Source organism: Lithobates pipiens, unplaced genomic scaffold (assembly GCF_037356315.1).
Source record: "Lithobates pipiens isolate NorthernLeopardFrog02 unplaced genomic scaffold, aLitPip1_a1.2 Scaffold_27, whole genome shotgun sequence".
Lineage (NCBI taxonomy): Eukaryota > Metazoa > Chordata > Amphibia > Anura > Ranidae > Lithobates > Lithobates pipiens.
The window spans coordinates 44282174-44309327 of record NW_027507788.1 but is presented as its reverse complement, the minus strand read 5'-3'; the positions used below and the strand labels follow the sequence as shown (position 1 = coordinate 44309327).

At 45.1% G+C, this 27154-nt stretch overlaps 1 protein-coding gene across 5 annotated transcripts in view; it reads right to left on the bottom strand.

Annotated features, from left to right (window-relative positions):
- ALG9 (ALG9 alpha-1,2-mannosyltransferase) overlaps window positions 1-27154 on the bottom strand; it is a 297401-nt gene that overhangs the window by 107517 nt on the left and 162730 nt on the right. For all 5 annotated transcript variants that reach the window (XM_077456930.1, XM_077456931.1, XM_077456932.1 and 2 more), the window contains exons 12-13: window positions 5451-5598; window positions 3636-3765 (exon numbers count right to left, since the gene is read on the bottom strand). In XM_077456930.1, the coding sequence (XP_077313056.1) occupies window positions 3636-3765; window positions 5451-5598 (278 nt within the window). The remainder of the gene's footprint in view (window positions 1-3635; window positions 3766-5450; window positions 5599-27154) is intronic.

Sequence of the window (27154 nt, the reverse complement as noted above, 5' to 3'; positions counted from 1 at the left end):
TCCATCTCAAATGTGTGGATAGGGGAATTGGATCTTATTTTTCATTCAACCTTCTGGTTGACCAAAAAAAATTATCAATGTCTGGGCTGCTTTAATCTCCAAAAATATTTCCACACACATACTATTTATTGGCCCTGTAATCAATTTTGATTGTGTTTTTTGCCTCCTTTAACGTCCTCTGGGAGCTCCTTTTTGGAACGAGCACTGCACAGTAGCTGTGATCATGTTCCCTGCTACATGCGCACTACACATCTCATAGTCCATAGTCTCTATTACACCTCAGAAGTGAGCAAGTGAGGGTGACTACTTTCCTTCATAAACTGGGACCATGGAGAGGATCATAGCCATCCTCTAAGCCCTTGTACACACGGTCGGAGAATCCATCGGAATGTGTCCTATCGGACCATTTTGTCAGATAATCCGACTGTGTGTGGTATGCATCGGACTGTTTCCATCGGAATATCAGTCGGACCAAATTTTCCAACTTGCTGGAAATATTTTACGACAAACTGCTCCGATCGGACATACTCCGATCATGTGTAGAGAATTCCGATCGGACAAAGTGCCACACATGCTCAGATCAAATTCCTACATCTAAGCTATTGGCTACTAGCCTGAACGTAGTCCCATCGTAACGAAATTACGTCATCACGTTCTGAAAGATCGGATTTTCCGACAACTTTGTCCGACCGTGTGTATGCAACAGTTTCGGACACAATCCTTTGGACAAAATCCAACGGATTTGGTTGTTAGAATGTCCGACCGTGTGTACAAGGGCTAACAGGAAGTAGAGGGTGGCTACATCAAAAGGCAAATGGAATTTGGAGGTTTGGCAGTGGCTGAGAGCAATAGAAGATACTTTTTTGAATACATACCTGCATTTTTTATTTTTTTATTCTAAGGCCGCGTACACACGCGCGGACTGTTCGCCCAACCTTGTTCGGCAAACAGTTTGTCAAACAGTCCGCTCAAAATTTGCATGAGCGGACTTGCCCACACACGAGCGGACTGTTTGACGAACAAGGTTGGGCAAACAGTTCGCTCAACTTTTGAAATGAACGGACTCGCCCACGTAAGGAGGAGGCAAATCCGCCCATTTCGAGCGCGTGTACAGGTAGGCGGGGCCCGCGAAGGAGACGTCGCGGGCTCCGCCGCCTGGAATGGGCTTAAAGGGGAACCCCAACGCCGAAAAAAATCGGCGTGGGGGTTCCCCCCAAGTCCACACCAGACCCTTGTCCGAGCACGCTACCCGGCCGGCCAGGAAAGGGGGGCGAGCGAGCGCGCCCCCCCTCCTGAGCCGTACCAGGCCGCGTGCCCTCAACATGGGGGGGTGCCTTGGGGAAGGGGGGGCCGCGCGGCCCCCCCACCCCAAAGCACCTTGTCCCCATGTTGATGAGGACAAGGGCCTCTTCCCGACAACCCTGGCCGTTGGTTGTCGGGGTCTGCGGGCGGGGGGCTTATCGGAATCCGGGAGCCCCCTTTAAGAAGGGGGCCCCCGGATACCGGCCCCCCACCCTATGTGAATGAGTATGGGGTACAATGTACCCCTACCCATTCACCTGTGAAATAAAGTACAAATAAAAACACAACACAGGGGGAAAAAATATTTTATTGCACAGCCGGGGGTCTTCCGTCTTCGGGGGTCTTCTCGCCGGACTCCTCCGCTATGTGTGTGTAGCTCTTTTGCCAGCGGAGGAGTCCGGCTTTCTTCCTCCCCGCCGCCGGCCTCTTCTCCCGACTTCGGGGGTCTTGTCCCCCTCTTCGGTTCTTCTGCCGGGCCACCGCGCCTGGTCCGGTGGCCCGGTCTTCTGTCGCCGTCTTCCGTTCTTCTGTCGCCGCCTTCGGTTCTTCTGCCGGACCACCGCGCCTTCTTGTAGCTCTTTTACAGGCGGTGGCCCGGTCTTCTGTCGCCGCCTTCCGTTCGTGTTCTTCTTCTTGTTCTTCTTGTTCTTCTCCAGGCGATGTTGACACGTCGCTCCCTCCGGCCGGAATGCCAGAGCCGCCCTGCGCTGTGACTTATATAGTGACAATGGGGCGGGGTCACATGGTATATGTCACATGGGTTGATGTCACATGGTGACCCCGCCCCCTTACGATGTCATAGTCCCCATGTGACATCAACCCATGTGACCAACCCATGTGACATATACCATGTGACACCGCCCCATTGTCACTATATAAGTGACCGCACAGCGCGTCCCCGGCATTCCGGCCGGAGAGCTCGTCGAGTCAACATCTCCAGGAGAAGAACAAGAAGAAGAACACGAACGGAAGGCGGCGACGGCGACAGAAGACCGGGCCACCGCCTGTAAAAGAGCTACAAGAAGGCGCGGTGGCCCGGCAGAAGAACCGAAGGCGGCGACAGAAGAACGGAAGACGGCGACAGAAGACCGGGCCACCGGACCAGGCGCGGTGGCCCGGCAGAAGAACCGAAGAGGGGGACAAGACCCCCGAAGTCGGGAGAAGAGGCCGGCGGCGGGGAGGAAGAAAGCCGGACTCCTCCGCTGGCAAAAGAGCTACACACACATAGCGGAGGAGTCCGGCGAGAAGACCCCCGAAGACGGAAGACCCCCGGCTGTGCAATAAAATATTTTTTCCCCCTGTGTTGTGTTTTTATTTGTACTTTATTTCACAGGTGAATGGGTAGGGGTACATTGTACCCCATACTCATTCACATAGGGTGGGGGGCCGGTATCCGGGGGCCCCCTTCTTAAAGGGGGCTCCCGGATTCCGATAAGCCCCCCGCCCGCAGACCCCGACAACCAACGGCCAGGGTTGTCGGGAAGAGGCCCTTGTCCTCATCAACATGGGGACAAGGTGCTTTGGGGTGGGGGGGCCGCGCGGCCCCCCCCTTCCCCAAGGCACCCCCCATGTTGAGGGCACGCGGCCTGGTACGGCTCAGGAGGGGGGGCGCGCTCGCTCGCCCCCCTTTCCTGGCCGGCCGGGTAGCGTGCTCGGACAAGGGTCTGGTGTGGACTTTGGGGGAACCCCCACGCCGTTTTTTTTCGGCGTTGGGGTTCCCCTTTAAGCCCATTCCAGGCGGCGGAGCCCGCGACGTCTCCTTCGCGGGCCCCGCCTACCTGTACACGCGCTCGAAATGGGCGGACTTTCCGAGCGGGAACAGTCCGCTCATTTCGAAAGTACAGCGGACAAGCCCACACACGGGCGGACTGTTCGCTCAAACACAGTTTCAGCGGACAGTTTTTCGGAATTTCCGAAAGACTTTGTCCGTCCAACTGTCCGCTGAAACTGTCCGCTGAAAGCCCACACACGAGCGGACTGTCCGCCCAAACACTGTTCAGCGGACAAGGTTGGGCGAACAGTCCGCCCGTGTGTACGCGGCCTAACTAGAGTTTTTTTGTCACTTTAATAGTTTATAAGTAAACATTTAACACTGTTAACATTTCATCATGTAGAATGCACTAATGTAAATTTAAAAGAGTATAACTAAGCTGCCTAAAATACTTGTGGTCACAGAGGATGCCACAATGAAAGTATCCCTAGGGAGTGCTTCTTTCAAAAGGCATTTTCAACTGCCCACAATGCCTGAATTTAGACCTGGAATTCTACATCTGGTTTAATTCACTGAATAAAGTCATTAATAAAAATTAACCAAACAAAAACAGTAAGCTTACATATCTTGATGTCTCCTCCAGGTTTTGATCGTTCATGTCCTTGGGGACTATTTTGGTTGCTCGTCGGCCCTTACCATACGGTTTAGGTAGCTGTCCCCTGAATTCTGATTCAATGAACTGGAGATTCCAACTGCGGAAGACATGTGTGATATAAAATAAGTGGGAGATCAGGATTGAAGCTCTGGTATAGTAATTGTACTTTACATTATGAGTAGTTTAAAAGCTTCAAAGTTTGCTGAAAGCTCTGCAAATGCTTTAACAAAGTTTGCTGTTCGCACTGCTTTTATATAAGCAGAAGCCTGTGTGAAATGGGCCTAAAGGCTGAAGCTGAACAGGCATTTACCCATGCTGCGTATCCCAGTGGCAAGACTCTACTGTTTCCTGCAGTTTGGATTGACAGTTGTGCACGGGCAGCTTGTGCAATGGCAGTCTGCCAGTGGCTGCATCTATTCATGACGGTTCGCACATCCAACAACCTGCGGTGATTGTGGCTGGATACACACTTTGGCCAAGTAATCGCTGCCTGTGCGAATAGTCATTAATAGCTGTGGCCGTAGACAGCCTGTCATTGCATTTACAATCTCATTGACTATCCTAACAAAGCTGTCAATCCCAGCTGCAGGACTCAGCAGATTCTTGCCACTGAGATTCACAGCATGGCTAAAAACCCATACGAATGCAGCCTAAAGCTAGAAAAATGTCTTATGTGCTCATAGGTGCACAAAGCAAATATTTGCAATATATTGAATGTGGTATTAACAGCTATTTAAGCCCCAGATATGCATAAATCTGTATATATTGAAAATGTACAAATTAAAGCCACTTTTTCATGTTTATAAAAAACAAAAAACAAACAGTGTGTCAATGAAGATGGTGCTCATGGTAAGATGACGTCAATGTTTGCTACTTGCTGCATGCAATCAGAAAAAAAAATGGCTTCTGACTCAGGTCCACAAATAGACATGCAGAATGTTGGGTCTTATTCTGATTGAAGACTGACAAATTACAAAGAAACCATGTTCAGCGTGTGAACAACACAGCAAAACGTATGCTGAAAAAGTTACGAGCTCGAAAATGTAACAAATTTATTTGAATACAAATACTGTATGGCTAGCTTAAAACCTCTCCATAATGCATTTTTTTACTTGCTACCTGGACTTAATGTCACAGTTTGGTAAAAAACAATAAGAGTGCCGTCAACACAAGCAACATACTGTATGTTCGGAGATATTTCCTTCTAACATTCCATGAGCTAAAAGAAAGCTAGATTACACTTCAATCAGTTATAGCAATGTGAGGGTGGTCAAAACGGCAAAAAGGATTGTTAGGGCTCACTCATACCAGCATCTGTGCTAGAACATTGGTGGCTGGTGGATAGCGAGAAGGCTACAGTGCTGATGTGCTCGAAAAAGCACATCAAATGGCAAGCTTTTTTTGTTCAGAACTTTAATGAAATGTCACAAAGAGACATTTCATTCAGGTCTACCGGCCACAGCTGAAGTGATGAACAGCATGGTGCCACTTCTGCAGTGAAACAAAGTATTGCATGCCATACATTTTTTTTTAAGCGCACACTGAAGTAGTAAGAACTAGCAGTTTGTACACAAGACAAAATGCTTTGTCGTGCATTAAGACAGTGCTGGGCAAGGCTGCAAGCACAGTCTCAGCAAATCTGTTAGAGGAGATGGGAAGAACATACTCTGAAGATTGACCTTATCTGCCACTCATATTCAGGTCACATAGAAGCTTTAAAAAAAAAAAAAAGAAAAGAAGATATTTTGCATGTAGAATACCTATAAATGCAATAACACTTACTTATCTGGAAGAAGAAAGTTGCTGGGAAACCGGTACCATTCCTTTCCAACACACACATTCACACTTTTGCCCTCTGGGACAGCGTGGATAGATGGGTCTTTGGCAATACGATGGAACTCTGGGTATAAATCCAATGGGCCATGGTAACCTGAATATAAGTACAGAAATCAAACATATGTATAAGCCACAATTAGAGTTTACTCAGTTGGGATCGCAACTGGAGCTTGGATGTTTCTCTTCTTCTAAATCACATCAAGCTCATCAGATGGCCAGAGACCAATTCATTTTCCAGATAGAATCATTTAAACAACCTTGAAACAGGTCCTCTAGTTTAGACTAATGTGGGGTACACACTAAGTTTATATTCATTTATTCCATTTGACAGGGTAACTGCCTAACCCCCCCCCCACCCCATCAGAGCAGTGACCAGCGTTCGATGCCACTGGTTGAGAGCGCTGATTGGATGCTGGTCTTCCAGTATGCTCAGAAACTGGTCGTGAGACTGGCTTCTGTTGTTGGACGAGAAGCTATGCACATGACCAAAAGTCGGCCGGTTCCTGCTGCAATGACTGTTTTTAGCCGATTTTTGGCCCATGTGTAACCAGCTTTATGCTGTAACTCATACAGAAAAAAACAATAGGCTTTATGTATAATAGTGTCTGAAAGAAGAACCGTTTTTGCTTACCAAAGAAAGTGCCCAGATTCAGCCTTCCCATAACAGTGAATAAATGCAATGTGAGAATATGAATGGTTTCCATGGGGAATAAGAGGTGTTCTTTCTTCAAACACTGTTATGCATATGCAGAAAAATAAGCCTTAAGAGCTCTTAATATTCCTAATTTTAGTGTTTTTTTAAACATATTTAATGCAAAGAACTTTCACTGCTCCACATTTGGGCTTAACAAAACATTATATGCGATGGCTTACCATGACTAAACAACTATTTGTAGGTAATCTGGTGCAGCTGTGTATGGTAGCCAAACAACTTCTAACTTCAGGTTGTTCACTTAAAGTGGTTGTAAACTCACTTTTTGGACTTCTACCTATAGGTAGGCCTAGAATAAGGCTTACCTATAGGTAGTGGAAATATCTCATAAATGTGCGGCGAGATATTGCACTTTTAGTCTGCCGAAAATTCCAATGGCGCATGCGCGGGGAAGAAACGAAACAAAGTGCCACTTCTTCCCTAGCCTGTGCCATTAATCGCGGCTCCCGTGCGCATGCGCCGGTGTGACATCATGTGGCTCCGGCGAATCACAAAGCCGGAGTCCATGGAAGGAAGAGGGGCCCGCAGATGGACGCTGCCTACACAGGGAACATTGCTGGATTCTTTTTCAGGTAAGTGGCACATAATGGGCTAGTATGTGATGCATTCTAGCCCATTATGCTTTGCATTTGCAGGCTTTGCAGTGAGCAAAAGAGGAAGTAAAACCCATCAGGGTTTACTTCCTCTTTAAGTTTTGGCAATAAAACATGGAAGCCGATTGATTTCTATGCAGAGCTGCACCAGATTTAACATGCCCTAGTTTTAGTAAATAACCCCCACACGACAAAAACTTTGCGGACAACTGGGCATCACACCTACTAATGGCCAAATGTATGTGGACACCACTGCAAATAATTATTATACGTTCATGTTTAACACTGACGGGTACTGGTATTGGTACACCAAAGACATTTTATGCAATGGTGTGTTTCCAACCTTGCGACAACAGTTTGGGGAAGGCTGTTTTTTTTATTATCATGACTATAGCCCTGTACACAAAGCCATTCCATGAAAACATGGTTCGGACAGTTGGGTGTGGAGAAAATGAAAGTAGTCTACACAGAGCCTTAACCCCAGCCCTATTAACAAAACCTTTGGAATTAATTGTAATAAAGATTGTGAGCCAGGTCTTCTGCTGCAGCATCAATACATGACCTCACGAATGCTGAAATTCCCACAAACATGCTCGATAATCTAGCGGGAAGTTATCTTGGAAAAGTGGAGGCTGTTATATCCTCATTAGGGGGGGATTTCTTCTTAATGCCCATGCTTTAATGGCTGGCCAACAAGCTCAAATAAGGCCTCATTTACACTGGCAGAGCATTTATATGCTTTGAGTCTTCAAATTCGATTGGGGCTGCTCTGAGGAGCATGTCCTTGCTCTTTGAAGATACAGAAAAGAAAAAAAAACACACAACGATAACGTCACTTGACTCATAATTAAAAGATGTTTAGAGGTACATAAAGTGGCTTCACTCCTGGTTCCCTACTGCGCATGCACAAAGAGAGCTGCACTTTCTAAGTGGTACGGCGGCAAAGGGAAAGAGGAGGGAAAGAGGAGAGGGGCCAGACTTCTGGAAGATCGGGCCGCGGCCCGCCTCCAGAAGTGGGTTAAGGGGACCTGTCAAAAACAAGTCCTCGGTTCCCCCTCTCCCCCCTGAAAGGTGCCAAATGTGGCATCGAAGGAGGGGAGAAAGCATATAAGCGAGAGTTAAACTTTTGGGTGGAACTCTGCTTTAACCACTTGCCGACCGCCGCACGACGATGTACGTCGACAGAATGGCACGGGCAGGCATATGGGCGTACCTGTACGTCCCTGCCTTCCCGCGGGTGGGGGCCCCGATCGGGCCCCCCCCCGGTGCCTGCGGCGGTCGGTATTCGTTCGGGAGCGATCCGGGATGAGGGGGCGGCCATTCATTCATGGCCACCCCCTCGCGATCGCTCCCGACGAATGGAAATCCTTTGTGACATCACTTCCTCTCCTGTAATGTAAACACAGGAGAGGAAGTGATGTAATCTCTCCTCCGTGTCGGTATTTTTCGTTCCGGCACCGAGGAGAGAGGATCGGTGAGTTGCACCAACACGACACTTCACAGTAGAACATGCCAGGCACACTCACACCCCCCCTTTACCGCCCGATCACCCCCCCAATTACCCCTGCCCCGCCAGTCACGGTGACACCAATGCATTTTTTTTTTTGCATTGGTGTCATTTGTGACTGTAATAACTGTTAGGGCAGTTAGGGTTAGCCCCCTTTAGTTCTAATGTACCCCCCTAACCCCCCCCAATAAAGGTTTAACCCCCGTGATCACCCCCCGTCGCCAGTGTCACTAAGGCTGGGTTCACATTGCAGCCGTTTATGAGAACGGATGTGATTCGCACCGCACTGCAGTGCAAATCACATCCGATCTCTGCGATTCGAGTTCAGCCATTCGCCGCACCCGCCGCAAATTTGCACGGGACCCTTTTTTTGGTCCGCAGCAGAATCGGATCGCATGGGTGTTCACACCATGCGATCCGAGTTTGCAGATCGCACTGCGATATGCGAACTGATCTGGGGGTGTCATTAACATTTCACTGACACTCCCAGCAGTTCGCATAGGGCAGTGTGAACTGCCGCCGGGAGGCATGCGATGCGGGAACCCGCCGCGGATTCGTGGCGTTCCCGCATCGCTCCAGTGTGAACCCAGCCTAATAAGCGATCGTTTTTCTGATCGCTGTATTAGTGTCACAGGTGACGCTAGTTAGGCAGGTAGGTATTTAGGTTCGCCGCAGCTTTTTATAGCGCCAGGGACCCCCATATACTACCGCATAAAGCCCCCTGATTGCCCCCTAGTTAACCCTTTCACCAGTGATCACCATATAACTGTTACAGGTGACGCTGGTTGGTTAGTTATTTTTTTATAGTTTCAGGGCACCCGCCATTTATTACCTAATAAAGGTTTAACCCCCTGATCACCCGGCGGGTGTCATTTGTGACTGTAATAACTGTTAGGGCAGTTAGGGTTAGCCCCCTTTAGTTCTAAGGTACCCCCCTAACCCCCCCAATAAAGGTTTAACCCCATGATCACCCCCCGTCGCCAGTGTCACTAAGGCTGGGTTCACATTGCAGCAGTTTATGAGAACGGATGTGATTCGCACCTCACTGCAGTGCAAATCACATCCTATCTCTGTGCGATTCGAGTTCAGCCATACAGATAGTATGGCTGAATTCGCGTTGCACCCGCCGCACCCGCCGCAAACTCGCACGGGACCCTTTTTTTGGTCCGCAGCAGAATCGGATCGCATGGGTGTTCACACCATGCGATCCGAGTTTGCAGATCACACTGCGATATGCGAACTGATCTGGGGGTGTCATTAACATTTCACTGACACTCCCAGCAGTTCGCATAGGGCAGTGTGAACTGCCGCCGGGAGGCATGCGATGCGGGAACCCGCCGCGGATTCGTGGCGTTCCCGCATCGCTCCAGTGTGAACCCAGCCTAATAAGCGATCGTTTTTGTGATCGCTGTATTAGTGTCACAGGTGACGCTAGTTAGGCAGGTAGGTATTTAGGTTCGCCGCAGCTTTTTATAGCGCCAGGGACCCCCATATACTACCGCATAAAGCCCCCTGATTGCCCCCTAGTTAACCCTTTCACCAGTGATCACCATATAACTGTTACAGGTGACGCTGGTTGGTTAGTTATTTTTTTATAGTTTCAGGGCACCCGCCAATTATTACCTAGTCTCACTAGTGTACCCCTAAATTTAGGGGTGTCTACTTTCCAAAATGGGGTCATTTGGGGGGGGTTTGTGCCATCTTGGCATTTTATGGCCTTCAAAACTGTAACGCCCTTAGAAAGCCTGAAGGCGGTGCTTGGTTTTCGGGGCCCTGTACGCGGCTAGGCTCCCAAAAAGTCCCACATATGTGGTATCCCCGTACTCAGGAGAAGCAGCAGAATTTATTTTGGGGTGTCATTTCACATATGCCCATGGCATGCGTGAGCAATATATCATTTAGTGACAACTTTGTGAAAAAAAAAAAAGTTTGTAATTTTCCCGCAACTTGTGGCAAAATATAAAATATTCCATGGACTCAACATGCCTCTCAGCAAATAGCTTGGGGTGTCTACTTTCTAAAATGGGGTCATTTGTGGGGGTTTTGTGCCATCTTGGCATTTTATGGCCTTCAAAACTGTAATAGGTAGTGAGGAGTGAAGTCAAATATTTACGCCCTTAGAAAACCTGAAGGCGGTTCTTGGCTTTCGGGGCCCCGTACGCGGCTAGGCTCCCAAAAAGTCCCACACATGTGGTATCCCCATACTCAGGAGAAGCAGCAGAATTTATTTTGGGGTGTCATTTCACATATGCCCATGGCATGCGTGAGCAATATATCATTTAGTGACAACTTTGTGAAAAAAAAAAAAAATTAAAGTTTGTAATTTTCCCGCAACTTGTGGCAAAATATAAAATATTCCATGGACTCAACATGCCTCTCAGCAAATAGCTTGGGGTGTCTACTTTCTAAAATGGGGTCATTTGTGGGGGTTTTGTGCCATCTTGGCATTTTATGGCCTTCAAAACTGTAATAGGTAGTGAGGAGTGAAGTCAAATATTTACGCCCTTAGAAAACCTGAAGGCGGTTCTTGGCTTTCGGGGCCCCGTACACGGCTAGGCTCCCAAAAAGTCCCACACATGTGGTATCCCCATACTCAGGAGAAGCAGCAGAATTTATTTTGGGGTGTCATTTCACATATGCCCATGGCATGCGTGAGCAATATATCATTTAGTGACAACTTTGTGAAAAAAAAAAAAATTAAAGTTTGTAATTTTCCCACAACTTGTGGCAAAATATAAAATATTCCATGGACTCAACATGCCTCTCAGCAAATAGCTTGGGGTGTCTACTTTCTAAAATGGGGTCATTTGTGGGGATTTTGTGCCATCTTGGCATTTTATGGCCTTCAAAACTGTAATAGGTAGTGAGAAGTGAAATCAAAAATTTACGCCCTTAGAAAGCCTGAAGGCGGTGCTTGGTTTTCGGGGCCCCGTACGCGGCTAGGCTCCCAAAAAGTCCCACATATGTAGTATCCCCGTACTCAGGAGAAGCAGCAGAATTTATTTTGGGGTGTCATTTCACATATGCCCATAGCATGTGTGAGCAATATATCATTTAGTGACAACTTTGTGTAAAAAAAAAATTAATTTGTCATTATTCAATCGCTTGAGGCAAAAAAATAAAATATTCAATGGGCTCAACATGCCCCTTATCAATTTCCTTAGGGGGTCTACTTTCCAAAATGGGGTCATTTGGGGGGGTTTTGTACTGCCCTGCCATTTTAGCACCTCAAGAAATGAGATAGGCAGTCGTAAACTAAAAGCTGCGTAAATTCCAGAAAACGTACCTTAGTTTGTAGATGTGACAACTTTTGCGCAAACCAATAAATATACAGTTATTGACTTTTTTTTTTACCAAAGACATGTGGCTGAATACATTTTGGCCTAAATGTATGACTAAAATTGAGTTTATTGGATTTTTCTAATAACAAAAAGTAGAAAATAACATTTTTTTTCAAAATTTGCGGTCTTTTTACGTTTATATCGCAAAAAATAAAAACCGCAGAGTCAGTCAAATACCTTTAAAAGAAAGCTCTATTTGTGGGAAGAAAAGGACGCAAATTTCGTTTGGGTACAACATTGCATGACCGCGCAATTACCAGTTAAAGCAGCGCAGTGCCAAAGTGTAAAAAGACCTCTGGTCATTTACCAGCAAAATGGTCCGGTCTGAAAGTGGTTAAGTTATGTGTAATAAAATGTAATGACACAAGGAAAAGGTATTGAACACATGAAGAAAGGGAGGTGAAAAAAGTCATGGAAAGACAAGACACCAGCTGAAATCTATCACTATTTATAAAGCAATCCTGCCCCTTGTCAGTGAAAATTAATATCAGCTGGTTCAGTCTCAATGGATGGCCAATAAAAAGGTGTCTCATTACCAAGGTGTCACACAAGAAACATCTCATGATGGGTAAAAGCAAAGAGCTCTCTCAAGAAATTTGCAACCATATTGTTGCAAAACATACTGATGGCATTGGTTAGAGAGGATTTCTAAAGGGAATGTTCTAGTGAGCACTGTTGGGGCCATAAACATTTTCAGAAGTGGAAAGAACATTTTTATCATAACCCGGCTGTGACCAGGTGCACCTCACAAGATTTCTGACAGAGGAGTGAAAAGAATTATCAGAAGAGTTGTCTAAGAGTCAAGGACAACTTGTGGACAGCTTCAGAAAGACCTGGAATTAGCAGGTACAATTGTTTCAAAGAAAACAATAAGTAATGCACTCAACCACCATGGCCTGTATGCACGCTCACCACGCAAGACTCCATTGCTGAAGAAAAAACATGTTGAAGCTTGTTCAAAGTTTGCTGCACAACATTTAGACAAGCCTGTAAAAAACTGAGAGAATATATTTTGGTGAGATGAGACCAAAATTGAACTCTTTGAATGCCATAATACATGTTTGTAGGTCAAACAGCACAGCACATCACCCCCAAAACACCATACCAACAGTGAAGTTGGAAGGTGGGAACATCATGGTGTGGGGCTGTTTTTCAGCATACGGTACTGGCAAACTACATATGATTTGAAGGAAGGATAAATGGAGAAATGTACCCAAGACATACTTGATAAAAATCTACTGCCATCTATCAGGATGATGAAGATGAAACGAAGGTGGGCATTTCAGCAAGACAATGATCCCAAAACCAAAGCCAAGTAAAGTCGCAATTGGTTTCAAAGAAAGAAAATAAAGCTGCAAAAATGGCCCAGCCAATCATCTGACTTGAATTCAATAAAAAATCTATGGAAAGAACTAAAGGTCAGAGTTCATAGAAGAGGTCCATGGGACCTTCAAGACTGTTTGTGTGGAAGAATGGGCCAAAATCACACCTGAGCAATGCATGCAACTAGTTTCTCCAATATTTTTTCCCTGTATCATTCCATTTTATTACACATAACTTTATTTATAAACTCATTTGTTTTGGTTTCTTTGCATGTATGGATTGCATAGATTGTTACCGATGTGGTGGAACTTTCATGTCAACAGCACCTTTAGAAATATATTTCTCTAGAAATATAGTGATGTGTTCAATACTTATTTTACCTGCTATATATTGTACCGCATGCATCTCTGTTTATCATAAGCAGTATGATCTCTTTTGTATCTTTTGCATATGTTGTATCCTGAGTTTGGATAATTATTTCACCAGAATATTGAACTGATCATGGTATTTAATTACTCTGTCTTTAGACCTTCCCAGCTCTATGATTACGCCCATAAGGGTGAAATAAGTCAGAGAAGGGCGGTGGCCTGGCGAGAAAAAGCTACGTTCTCCTTTTATGTATCTGCATTTATATGCATTAAGGGCATTTCTAAACACACATAAATGTGTTTTCTTTTCTTCCATCAGGGGACACAGAGCCATAGTAATTGCTATGTGGGTTATATATTGGACCAACAGGTGCTGGACACTGGCACGCCCCTAAGGTGTGTACTTCCCCCATATAACCCCTCCCATAACCCCCAAGGTGTGTACTTCCCCCATATAACCCCTATAAGTCCTCAGTTTTTTCGCCAGTGTCTAAGGTGTTGGGCATGACTAAAGATGTGCTGAGCTGGGCTCCACGGGCAGTAATCCTTCATGAGAGCCAGCCATGCTGACTGGATCCATTCTGGTGTCTTTTTCATGGGCTAAATGAATGGTACCCGGGCCTCGTGATTCAGAAGAAATTAGGTTTTGCTTGCGAATGCTTCTCTTTGAGAGCTGGGCCCTGGGATCCAGTACTTTTTGGTAGTAAAGCCATAAAGTTTTACTGGCAGGGTGCTGTCGCAGGTCCAGGATTGTGGGTTAACCTGAGAGTTCATCGGTTCCTGAAGGTTACCTTTAAGGTCTCGGAGCCTACCGTGAAGGGTGAAGATTGGGTTTTTATCTCTGATAAAACCCTGCTGTGAGGATAAGGTAAGGGAGATTTTCTCAGGAATTTCTCCTATGTATAGTGTTGTCATGCCTATGTGTCACCATTGGGGGCTGTATTGAGCACTCACCCTCCTTCAGCTGGAGACTTGCAGAAGCCTTCACTCTCCTCTCCTTCAGCTGGCACAGACCCTCTGGTGAGAAAAGGGGGGTCTGGTCTCTTCCTGTGCCCCCGGATTGGCGTTATTTCTCTTCAGGGGACATGCAAGAGCATTTGCCTTGTTTTTTTGAATAAACATTTTTTTTTAAAGAGAGCAGACAGCGGCCGCTCAAAAAAAGCAGAGGATTTATCCCCCGCCATGCTGCAAAACCATTTCCAAAAGAATGTCATCCTCCCCTGAGAGGGATACGGCTAGTCAGATTGAGCCATCAAGGGTAGAACACTTCAGTCCCTGTATATATCATACAAACAGGTTTTTTTTCTTCTACCATTTAAAAATTTGAAAGAAGATTTATGCTATGATGTCTCTCCATAGTAGGACTAAACATAGCATATTCCCATCTAGTCCTCAGGGCCCTTTTGTTGAGGTGCAGGAGGCTGGGGATCAGGTAGATCTTCCCAAAGATTGGAAGATACTTATTTTTCCTCTTCGGAGGATCCTAACAGGGAGGGAGTAGCCTCACAAGTCAGGTACTTGTCTACTCCCTTACTTAACCCTTTTGTTGCCTGCAGCACAAGCTCTTGAGGTATCTTCCTCTACTAAGGTTCATTTGATCCTCCCCCACTTGGGGATGTTTTCCCTATTCATGCATAGCTTATGTATTCTGAATGGGAATATTTCTATGAAGAAATGGGGGGTTCTAGCAATTGTTGCTGCAATCACCTGTCCGGTGGATAATGCACCGATGTTAGAGGATCCAGCAGATCGAAGTTGGAACTTCCTTTTAAAGACAAGATGCCTTTTGCAGTTTCTTGTTGCAATTGGTGTATCTCAGTCCATTAACTCTTTAACGTCTGCTCCACCATTTTGGTGGAGCACATTTTGAGTCATGCTAACTCATTGAAAAATGTGGACTTCAAAGGGTTAAGGAACAGTTTGTGGAGATACCTGAGATTCTGCCTGATCAGCAGGCCCGGCAATGGGCTGGTGTATCTGACGCACTATGTCTCACAGTAGATGCTATGAAAGACGCTATCATTCAAGCCTTATGGCTTATGCTTGGACTAGTGCATTCTCGCAAAGTTCTGTGGCTGAAATATTAATCAGCCGCAGCACCATGTAAAAGCTCTTAACCAGTTTGTTTCCATTCCTGGGGTATGGCTATTTACAGTGGATAAGTGCATCCAAAAGGGTAAAGCTCTCTTTAACAGGAAAAGGAGGTTCAAACATTTCTCCTTTTATCGTGCTGCCTCTCCTATGCCTGGGACATCTGCCTCTAGGCAGTCTCGACGGTCTCAATCGTCAGGTTCAAGAGAAAGTCCCCAAGGGCAGCACCAGGATCTTGGGGGCAGAAAGCCCACAAAACAGAATGCTAAAGCCTTCTCATGAAGGAGCACCCCCACTCGTTTGGGTGAGGGGAAAGGTCCTGCGATTTTCAAGATCTGGCAGGAAAAATGTCAAGAGCAGTGGGATTTCTGCAATTTTTTCTCTAGGTTAAGACTAGAGTTCCAAGAGCCCAGATAGCTCAGTCGGCTTTTGGGGTTCGGGTCCCTGTTTGGGTGCTGCCTGTGGGGTCCTTGGGCTGCAGATGGGGCAGTTTTTATGCAAGAGTTTCCGTCTCCTCTGAGAATGTTCCTAAGGATCCAGAGAAAAAAGAAGTCTCTCTTTCTGGCCTCTGGATCAGCTGTTATCCCAGTTGGTGATATCAGAGGTTCTCTTAGTGGAACAGGTTTTTTTTGGCGCAAACCTTTTAAGGTTCCAGAACCAAACAGCGGTAAAACCCATTCTAGATCTCGAAGATCTGAATAGGCACTTAAACATCCGATCCTTTCATAATTCGATCGGCTGTGTCCAGCCTGCAAGGAGGGGAGTTGCATATCTCCTTAAGACCATCAAGGAGATTACGGTACTTGGGGTCATAGATAACATACAGAAGAAGGTATTCTTACCCCAGACAAGAATCAGTTCCATTGTAGGACTAATTAGACTTATCAAAACAAAGGAAAGTTCCTTCATTCGGCTGTGCAGGAGATTTTTAGGGAAATGAAAGCCTCCTTCAGGGCCGTCCCTTACGCGCAGTTTTACTCAAAGACTGCTTCAAGACACCATCCTGTCAGTCTGGAATAAAAATTCAGGCCTTGTTTCCAATACGCTTAGCTCCCGACATAGTCAGAGCCTAAATTGGTGGTTGTTATCCAGCAAAAGGAAAAATCTTTATACTGGAAGGTGTTAACAACAGATGCCAGCCTTCTAGGCTGGGGAGCAGCCCTAGAAGAAGATTCTGCCCAGGGGAGATGGTCCAGGTTAGAGGACTATCAACTTTTGTTGGAAGTTTCAGGCAGTACGTCTGGCCCTATAATCTTGGCGGTGAGATCACGGGACTGTCCTGACAGGATTCAGTCTGACAAGGCCACGGCGGGTCCCAGAAGATTTACTGAGATCATAAAGATGGCAGTAGGAGTCCTTCAGACTCTGTCATTGTACCCAGACCTTCTTGCACAAGGTCCGGTATTTCATCCTACCTTACGGATGACAAATTTAATAGGTCTGACTGTTGAATCCCACTCTATAAAAGATCGTGGGTTATCTCCTTTGGTAATGTCTACTTTGATCAATGCCAGGAAGCCGGCTTCCAGAATCACTTACTATAGAGTCTGGAGGGCATATGTTTCTTGGTGTGGATGCAGGGGTTGGCACCCCAGGAAGTATGTCATAGGCAGGATTCCTGATATCCTGCATAAGGGACCTAAAAGGAAGTGGTTAAAAAAGGAACATCTAAAAACGCAGGAAAGAGTGATCTGGGGGGGGGGGGGGGGTATAAAAATGGTTTATACTTTCAAAATGATGTCTCCTATATTTAGAAAAGCTAAACGCAAAAGTACCAGTGTGACTTATTCCCAGTGCATGAGGCTTCAGAATTTAGATAAGGACAGAAGGTGGAAGTGTACCATGCAGTCCTGCTCTTGGCAGCCTGTTAAACTCTACGAGAAGCTGGCAGCTGAATGATGCACAAAGCAGTAATATCGATTAGGGCTGTATGACACAGGGATACAGACTTCTTGTGTTCTGGGCATAAACTCTGAGTTTAACAGGCCGCTGGCAGCAGGCCTGCAAGAATGAACTAGTCCAAGCATAAGCCATAAGGCTTAAATGATAGCGTCTTTCATAGCATCTACTGTGAGACATAGTGCGTCAGATACATCAGCCCATTGCCGGGCCTGATGATCAGGCAGAATCTCAGGTATCTCCACAAACTGTTCCTTAACCCTTTGAAGTCCACATTTTTCAATGAGTTAGCGTGACTCAAAATGTGCTCCACCAAAATGGTGGAGCAAACGTTAAAGGGTTAATGGACTGAGATACACCAATTGCAGCAAGAAACTGCAAAAGGCATCTTGTCTTTAAAAGGAAGTTCCAACTTCGATCTGCTGGATCCTCTAACATCAGTGCATTATTCACCGGACAGGTGATTGCAGCATCAATTGCTAGAACCCCCCATTTCTTCATAGAAATGTTCCCATTCACAATACATAAGCTATGCATGAATAGGGAAAACATCCCCAGGTGTGGGAGGTAGATACCTCAAGAGCCTGGGCTGCAGGCAACAAAAGGGTTAAGTAAGGGAGTAGACAATCACCTGACTTGTGAGGCTACTCCCTCCCTGTTAGGATCCTCCGAAGAGCAAAAATAAGTATCTTCCAATCTTTGGGTAGATCTACCTGATGCCCAGCCTCCTTCACCTCAACAAAAGGGCCCTGAGGACTAGATGGGAATCTGCTATGTTTAGTCCTACTATGGAGAGACATCATAGCATAAATCTTCTTTCAAATTTTTAAATGGTAGAAGAAAAAAAACGTTTGTATGATATATACAGGGACTGAAGTGTTCTACCCTTGATGGCTCAATCTGACTAGCCATATCCCTCTCAGGGGAGGATGACATTCTTTTGGAAATGGTTTAGCAGCATGGCGGGGATAAATCCTCTGCTTTTTTGAGCGGCCGCTGTCTGCCCTCTTTTAAAAAAATGTTTTTTTTCAAAAAAACAAGGCAAATGCTCTGGCATGTCCCCTGAAGAGAACACTTGTGTTCTGGGCATAAACTCTGAGTTTAACAGGCTGCTGGCAGCAGGCCTGCGCATTTCACCCACATCTAAACCTAAGGCTGCATTCTCACTTAAGCAGAGTGTCTCTAGTTATTTTGCAGGTTTTGTACAGGCGTTTTGCACATTTTTTATTATTTTTAGCCAAAGGGAAGATAATTACTAGGGGGGAAAATGAGCAATATGGGCATTTTCACTCATATTTGTGTGTTTTTCAGGAGCTCCAATTGAAGTCTATACAGTAGGTGCTAAAAATGCTTGTAGCTAAAAAGAAGCTCATATTCTTTTTAGTGCTATGTTTTGGAGTGTTTTGGAGTGTTTTGGAGCTTTCAACTACAAAACACTCAGGTGTGAATGGGGCCCAAGTTTAACTGTCAGGCAACCACAATCTTTTGACCATAAAGTGTATTTGGATGCCCTGACCTGCATATGTGTACAAACAGGACTCTAAACAGGTTACTCAACATTAATCTTAAAACAAAGTGCAAATGAAGAAAAATTAATACTTTTTAAAAGACACACTTGATAAAAATTCTTAGGGATGGGCGCATGCGTGGCGCTGATCGAGATGGCAGCCTAGAGTGAGAGCTCCGTGCAGACCGGGACTTCATCAGCGCCCTGGGGGCTATAAAACATCTTTACGGCTTCAACTTTACCCCCCAGGTCCCCTCACCGCGGTGCATGCCTGCCAAAAAGAAGAATTCCCGCAAATCGAGCCAGCAGGTCTCTTCGGATCTCTTCCCTCCGCTGACAAGGGTTGGTGAGTCTAACACCCTCTCCAAGGCTGACCTGGATGCTAGCCTTGAAGCCATATATGATAAAATGGCAGCTAAATTCCAGACTGAGTTGCACAAGACGTCCCACACGCTATCGCAGGAAATCGCTGCTTTGGGCTCCAGAACGGAGAGACTTGAGAGTAAGCACGATGAGCTAGTTTTAGCTCACAATGATTTAAGCAGGGAACATGAAAATCTGGCTTCTGCTTTCACCACAATACAAATGCAAGTCGAGGACCTCGACAACAGGAATAGGTGTAATAACTTGCGCCTCAGAGGAATCCCAGAAACTGAAGTGGACCTTATCCCCACAGTGATCCGCCTGTTTAAATCCCTTTTGCCTGACCACGAGTCCGCGGCATTTAAATGCGACCGCATTCACAGAGCCCTCCGACCGAAGCCTCCTGCTGACAAGCCACCAAGAGATATCATCCTGTGTCTTAAAGATTTCCTGGTAAAGGAGGAGATCCTATGTGCTGCTAGAAACAAACAGCGTATTTTTCTTGACGACACCCAAATCCAGATCTTCCCAGATGTCTCGCCCGCCACCCTGGAGAGACGTCGGTCACTTAAAGAAATCACCTCTGCACTCCAGTCGGCGCGTATTCGGTATAGATGGGGCTTCCCGTTTAGACTGATTGTTCCTCATAATGGCAGCACTTACTCGGTGTCTACGCTTCAGGAAGGACAAGATTTGCTGGTGAAACTGGGACTCCTAGACGCTGCGGATGCTCGGAGACCCCCGCTGACCCCAATACCGGCTCCCATCTGGCAAACACCACCATCACGGAGGGACAGGAGGCGGATTCGTTATGGGACTGGTGAGCTTAACGGGGGACGTCCTCGCTGAAGACCTCTACTCCTCTGTGCTCCCCCTTGACATTACTTCCTCGATGACGTTGGATGCGGGTATGCTCCCCATTTTTCCTCTACTCCCGTTATGGCGGCTCCATGCTGGGGTCTCTTGGTGCTGTGACATGCTTCTCCCCCCCCCAGCAGAATACATACAAAGTTTGTTTTACCTACCTTTTCTCGTTAGAGCAAGCTGGGACTGAGACCTTGGTGTCTCAAAGTTACCTTTGTTTTTTTTCTCAGGTTGTTGGTCTCTCTCAGGGGCTCGGGTCCCGACGGTTATCTTTTTTATTGTTGTCGGTTCCCCTGTCAACCTGACCCCCGTTATACGTTTTTGACCTGGACTCTACGTATTCTGGATTATGACTGAGCTCAGGGGTTTTGGTTTCCTGGAACAGTTTTTTCCTCACATTTTCTATGTTTCTCCCCAACTTCATTTTTTCTTTTCTCTTTTTCTTCTCCCCCCCCCCTATTTTAGGGGGTCCAGCACTTCTTATACATTCTCCTTCTTCGCAACGTTATATACATTGCTGTGTTTTATTATGCTTGATGTGGACTGTGTTATGCATATATGTATTTCTTAGCGAGTTGATGGCTGCGCCCCTATCTGCTCTCCCTTATTTTGGCCCCCCTCAATCTATTTTCCCCAATTATTGTCTGATAATTGGGGCTTCCCGTCTGATCGCTCCCTCTGTTCCTCCTTATGGCGATTACATGTGTGTCCCATAATGTTAAGGGGTTTAACTCCCCCACCAAAAGGCGCAAGGCGTTTGACTTTTACAAGGGAGTAAATGCTAAAATACTCCTCATCCAAGAAACCCACTTCTCCCATAACTCTCACCCTAAATTTTTTCATAGGAACTTTCCTCAGGCGTTCTTCTCTCAGTACCACTCTAAATCTAGGGGCGCAGCCATTTTCCTGCATTCCTCCTTTCCTATGGAGGTGAAACGTGTCTATAAAGATGTTGACAGTAGATATGTTATTATCAAGGGTTCGATACATAACAGGGAATTGACTATTGCAAGTGTGTATGCCCCCAATGATGCCCCTGCTGTTTTCTTTAAATCCTTTTTCTCGAAATTGGCCTCCTTCCACTCTCCTCACCTGATTGTTGGGGGGGATTTTAATTTGGTTGCTAATCCAAACTTAGACCGCTCCTCCCACTCCCCCCTCACTAGGGCCTTCCCCAAATCACTTACCCACGGTCTCTTAGAGTGTCAACTCTTGGATACCTGGCGTGCACATAATGTAGGGGTTCGGGAGTTCACTTTCTACTCCCACCCCCATAACAGTTCAGCCAGGCTGGATTACATCTTTGCCTCCCCCATTATCCTAGCCAATTCGACTCAGAGCTGTATTCACCCCTGCGTCTGGTCGGACCACCATGCCACAGCCTTCACTACGACTTTCATTAGGTTGTCCCCCATGTCACATTCTTGGCGACTTAATGAATCTCTCCTGACAGATGCTGACACAGTGTCCAAAGTGGAAGAGGTGATAGAAGAATATTTTTCAATCAATGCCCTACCGGAATTGTCACCTTCCACAGTCTGGGTGGCACATAAGGCGGTTTTAAGAGGTAAATTGATAGCGATATCGGCTGCCCATAATAAACTATTAAACGGTAGAATTCTAACATTGACGAAAGAACTCGATCACTTATACAAGAACACGCCCACCTTACACTTGGACTCTACCAGACAGGAGATTGATCGTAAACGCTTAGAATTGGACTCCCTCTTAACGAATAACACAGAAAAAATCCTTAGATTTGCGAAAGCAAGACACATCCTATCGGATGGTGCGGCTTCCTCGAGATTCGCACGCAAGTTACAACATTCCCAACGACCTACGCATGTCTATAAATTGACCTCTAGTGAAGGCCACCTCACGTCACACCCCAAGGAAGTTTTAGCGATCTTTGAAAAATTCTATGCTTCCTTGTTGGCCCATGACCCGAATATTGCGGCCCCAGAGATTAACACTTGGCTGGATGAGGTGCCATTGCCGACCCTGTCTGAGTCCCAATTAGCACATCTAAACTCCTCCATCACCACGGCAGAAGTCTTAAATGTAATTAAATCCCTTAAAAAAGGCTCTGCCCCAGGCCCTGACGGCTTTGCTGCTATCTATTATAAAAAATTTGCTTCGGTCTTAGCCCCCAGACTCACCTACCGCTTTAACTGGGTGATGCAAGGCGGCTGCTTCCCAGAGGAAATGTTATTAGCTAACATGTCCATGATCCCCAGACCGAACAAAAATCACGTACTCCCCCAAAATTATAGACCAATTTCAGTTATGAATAATGATTTAAAAATTTTCAGTAGAATCCTTGCAGATATGTTGGCCCTCCAGATTCCCCGCCTTATCTCCCCATTCCAATCTGGTTTCATTCCTCATAGACTAATTACTGATAACATTCGATTGGCAACTAATATTATTCAGGATGCTAATGTACACTCTCGTAGTCTTCTGCTACTTAGTCTTGACATCCAGAAGGCTTTCGATAGTGTCTCTTGGGCCTACCTTACTAATGTTTTACAGAGGCTGGGATTCTGTGGCGAGTTTTTGCACTCTTTCCACACCCTTTACAAGAATCCTAAGACTAGGATAAAGATCCCGGGCTGCTGCTCAGCCTTTTTTGGGGTGGGTAGGGGCTCCAGGCAGGGTTGCCCTTTATCCCCGCTTCTGTTCGCCCTGGCTCTCGAGCCCCTGGCCATAGCTATCTTGAACAATCCCAACATCTCTGGATATACAAAAGGAACCTTGACTAGCAAATTCTGTATGTATGCGGACGATGTCCTGATGTTTTTGACCAACCCATTAGTTTCCCTTCCCAATTTATTTGATGTCTTATCGAAATTTGCTAATGTTTCGGGCCTATCCATTAATTTATCCAAATCTGAAGCTCTCCCCATAGGTATTCCCCTGCAAGAACTTTCTCATCTCAAGCAGACGTTTCCCTTTCATTGGCCTTCTTCCCACCTCTCCTACTTAGGGATGGCCCTGTCCAACAACTATAAACTCCTCTTCTCAACCAATTATCCTCAGTTATTTGCTAAGATTAAGTCCACCCTGAAATCCTGGTCCAATTTACACATTTCCTTTATGGGTCGCATAACGGCTATTAAGATGGTCATACTTCCCCGTTTGTTATATGCTTTCCGGTCCCTCCCAATCAGAATCTCAAAGTCACATATAAATCGGCTTCAAGCATATCTCAATAAGTTTATTTGGCAGGATAAACCTCCCAGGTTTGCTAGGGATGTCTTGTACCGTTCTGCCTCAAATGGTGGTCTGGGTGTCCCACAAATTTGGCTTTACTACCTGGCAAGTAGATTCTCCCAGCAAGCCCAATGGTCCATTAGGAACTCTAGGGTGCCGTGGGTTCAGTTTGAACAGGAATCCATACACCCCCTAGTCCTACCAAACGTTATGTGGTCCCCATACGTACCGAATTGCCCTCATATCCATGAGAATCTCTGTGTTTTAGATGGCCTGCGTCTCTGGCATATGTATGGCAATAAGTATGGCTTAGTCCCCCAGACACCTATGGGGGCCTCATACTTAGGTGACCCTAGATTCACATCGGCTCACAATCCCCGAATCGCATTCCGTATTTGGATTGAACTTGGCCTGGTTGCCTTAAAGGACTTCCTGGTTGACTCCCATTTTGCCACGTTCCAGGAGTTGCAGTCCAGTCATCCAATCCCAAATGCGGAATTTTTTCACTACTTGCAGATTCGCCATTTTTTCTCACAACATTACCCTGGCCCTTACACCCGGCCCCCAGGTTTTTTGAGGATATTTGCCTCACTGCTCCTAGACAGAGAGGCCTCATTTCCGGTCTCTATGGGGCCATGTCATCAATGGTGGCGACCGTAGAATTGCCATACCGTAGTAAATGGGAAACTGAGCTTGAGCTGGATTGTGACGCTTTAGACTGGGACAGGGCCTGGAGAAACATGCGCCAATGCTCTAAATCTCTCTCCCTTAGAGAAACCGCTGTTAAATTGCTTACTAGATGGTATTATACGCCCCATCGGTTGCATCGTATGTTTCCCCAGGTCTCCCCCACTTGTTTTAGGGGATGCCCCTGCCCAGGCTCATTTAAACACATTTTTTGGGAATGTGCCCGGATTCAGCCGGTCTGGTGTTTACTTTTTGACTTAATCAATAAGGTGGCTGGTTATACTATTAACATCAACATGTCTCATGCTTTGTTATTTGTTGCTCCACCTGATACTCCTAAACATTTAAGATGCTTGATTCATTCGATCTGTCTGGCCATGTTGTGGTCCATAGCACTTAACTGGAAATCTCCCTCTTTACCATTCGCTCAGATCCTTTCACGTATAGACCTCATGATGCACGTTGAAAAAATTCATCACACATTGCATGACTCTATCCCATTGTACGATGCAAAATGGAAACCGTGGTCTATTTTCAGGCTCCTACATTGAATGTGCTGGTCTCTCCCCTCTCTCTACTTTACTATCCTTTTACTTTCTTTTCTTTTCTTTATCTTTGAGTTCTCTTTTTGCCTCTATGTTCTACAGAAAAATTCCTTTCTTTTTCTTTTGCACCATGTGGTATCTTGTATCTCAGATGTTAATACTCACGTTATCCATACGGATCTCACAGTTCATATTTGGTTCACTTGCATTGCCATGTTTAATCATTTTTGATCATATGTGATGCTCACTATGTAACTTGCATCTCTTGTTCTGTATGCTTGTATATGCTCTACCACTAAGTATTTCTGTCTCTGATTATTATTTCCTAATAAAAAAATTTTTGAAAACAAAAAAAAAAAATTCTTAGGGATACTGTAACTTAAAATACCTTATACCAATTTATTATGTTAGGCACTTTTTTTTTAACCTTCTTTCAGTCAAGGCACTCTTTAAAATTCTACACAATTTCGAGGTATCTCATTCTAAAATGTAAAAAACAAAACTAATAGTTTTACATAACGCAGCAGCATCCACACACGTAGGACACCCAACGTTAGAGATGACTTATTCTTCCAAAGAGAATATAGCTTTTTTTATAAATTCTTTCTTTTTTCATCTTTTCTTTCCATAGATTTCACATTACATTTCGTTTTACATCTACAACTTCTTTAACAGCTATAACAGTCTTATAATATTTCAATCCGTACCTCAATTCCATGTCATCCTCCCCCCTCCCTCACCCTTCCCTCCCAGAAAAATAAATAAATAAATATACAAACAAGAGAAAAAAAAAAAAAAAAAAAGTTTGAATTTTCACTATAATCCCCCCCCTCACTCCCCCCCCCCCCCCCCACCACCACCCGCCTGCTCTATCATATTTCGAAATGTTTCACATCATACTTTCTCTATAATTTAGATATGGAGCCCAGATCTTCTGATATTTCTCGTCTTGATCTCTCATTGTCATTGTTAAATTTTCCATTTGTTGGATTTCTGCAATTCTCTGAAACCACTGTGCTCTAGCTGGAGGGTTGCTTTTTTTCCACAGAACCGGGATACATGCCCTTGCTGCTATCAATAAATGTCTCAGCAAAGAATTTTTGAATCTTTCTATTGCCATTGGGATGTCCAGCAGCAGAAAAGTTGCCGGTTTATCTCCCAGGTCAATTCCTGTAATCCTTACAATAGTATCGGCTACCATCTCCCAGAACACTCTAATTTTTGGACATTCCCAAAATATATGTAATAATGTTCCTTCTGCTCCATGACATCTCCAACATGTCTCTGATATCTGGGGGTAAATTTGATGTAACACTTTTGGTGTTCTATACCACCTAGTAAGGATCTTATATCCCCCTTCTTGATATCTGCTTGCCATCGAGGCCTTTTGATTAAACAACAGCATCTTATCCTTTTGTTCTGGGGAAAACGTAGTCCCTAAATCTCTTTCCCAAGCCTGTAAAAAGGGCAAATCTTGTGAAGTCTCCTGTTCTATTAACATACTATAAAAATAAGACATCAGATGTCTCAGTTCCTCTCCTTTCAAACAGATCTCTTCAAACTCAGTCAATGCCCTTATTTCTACGTATACCTTTGATTTAGATCTAATAAAGGCTTCTAATTGCCTCATTCTGAAAGGGTCTAATCCTAATGTCATTCCTTTTTCAATATCTTTTTTAGTCATTAACCGGTTGCCTACCGAGAAATGACAAATTCTACTCATACCTCTATCTTGTATTGTTTTAAACTTTGGATCTGTCATTCCCGGTAGAAATGCTGGGGTACCAAGGATAGGAAGGAGCGGACTGGGAATTCTTGAAATAGATGTTTTCCTGAATACTCTTTTAGTTATTCGTAATGTCTCCCCTAGTATTGGATGTTTTCTCAATCCCATTGGTATTTCTGTATCTGGAATCCACACTAATCCTTCCAATGGGATATCTGTCGCTGCTTGTTCTGTCTGTATCCACGGTTTTTCGTTTTTAAGCCTACACCATTCCACTACTCTAGTTAAGTGTGAGGCCTCCTGGTATTTTATTGGATCTGGAAGTCCTATCCCTCCTTTTCCTTTGGGGAGTACTAAAATATCTCGGCGTACTCTTGCTGGTTTCCCAGCCCAGATGAACTTCATAAATCTTGATCTAAGATCCTTAAACAAACTTGAAGGGATCTTAATTGGTATAGTTTGAATTATGTATAACAGTCTGGGCATCACATTCATCTTAATAATATTGGTTCTCCCGAACCATGTAAAAATCTCTTTGTCCCATTTTTGAAGATCACTTTTGATCTGTCTTACCAGTGGGATATAGTTAAGTTCAAACAGTTCATTTAGATTTTTTGACATTTTTGTTCCTAAGTAACTTATATATGAATTCGTCCATCTAAAATCAAATTGCGTGGACACTACTTGCAACTGAGGCGAATCCATCTCTACTCCCATTGCCTCCGATTTTCCATAGTTTATTCTAAAGTTGGATATTTTCCCATATTCTCGTAGCTCCATTAGTAAAGATGGGAGAGATGTAATTGGGGACGTTACAAAAAAGATCAAATCATCTGCATAAGCTGCCAACTTCTGATCCTCATTTTTTATTTTTACCCCCCTGATATCCACATTGGCACGTATTTTCCTTA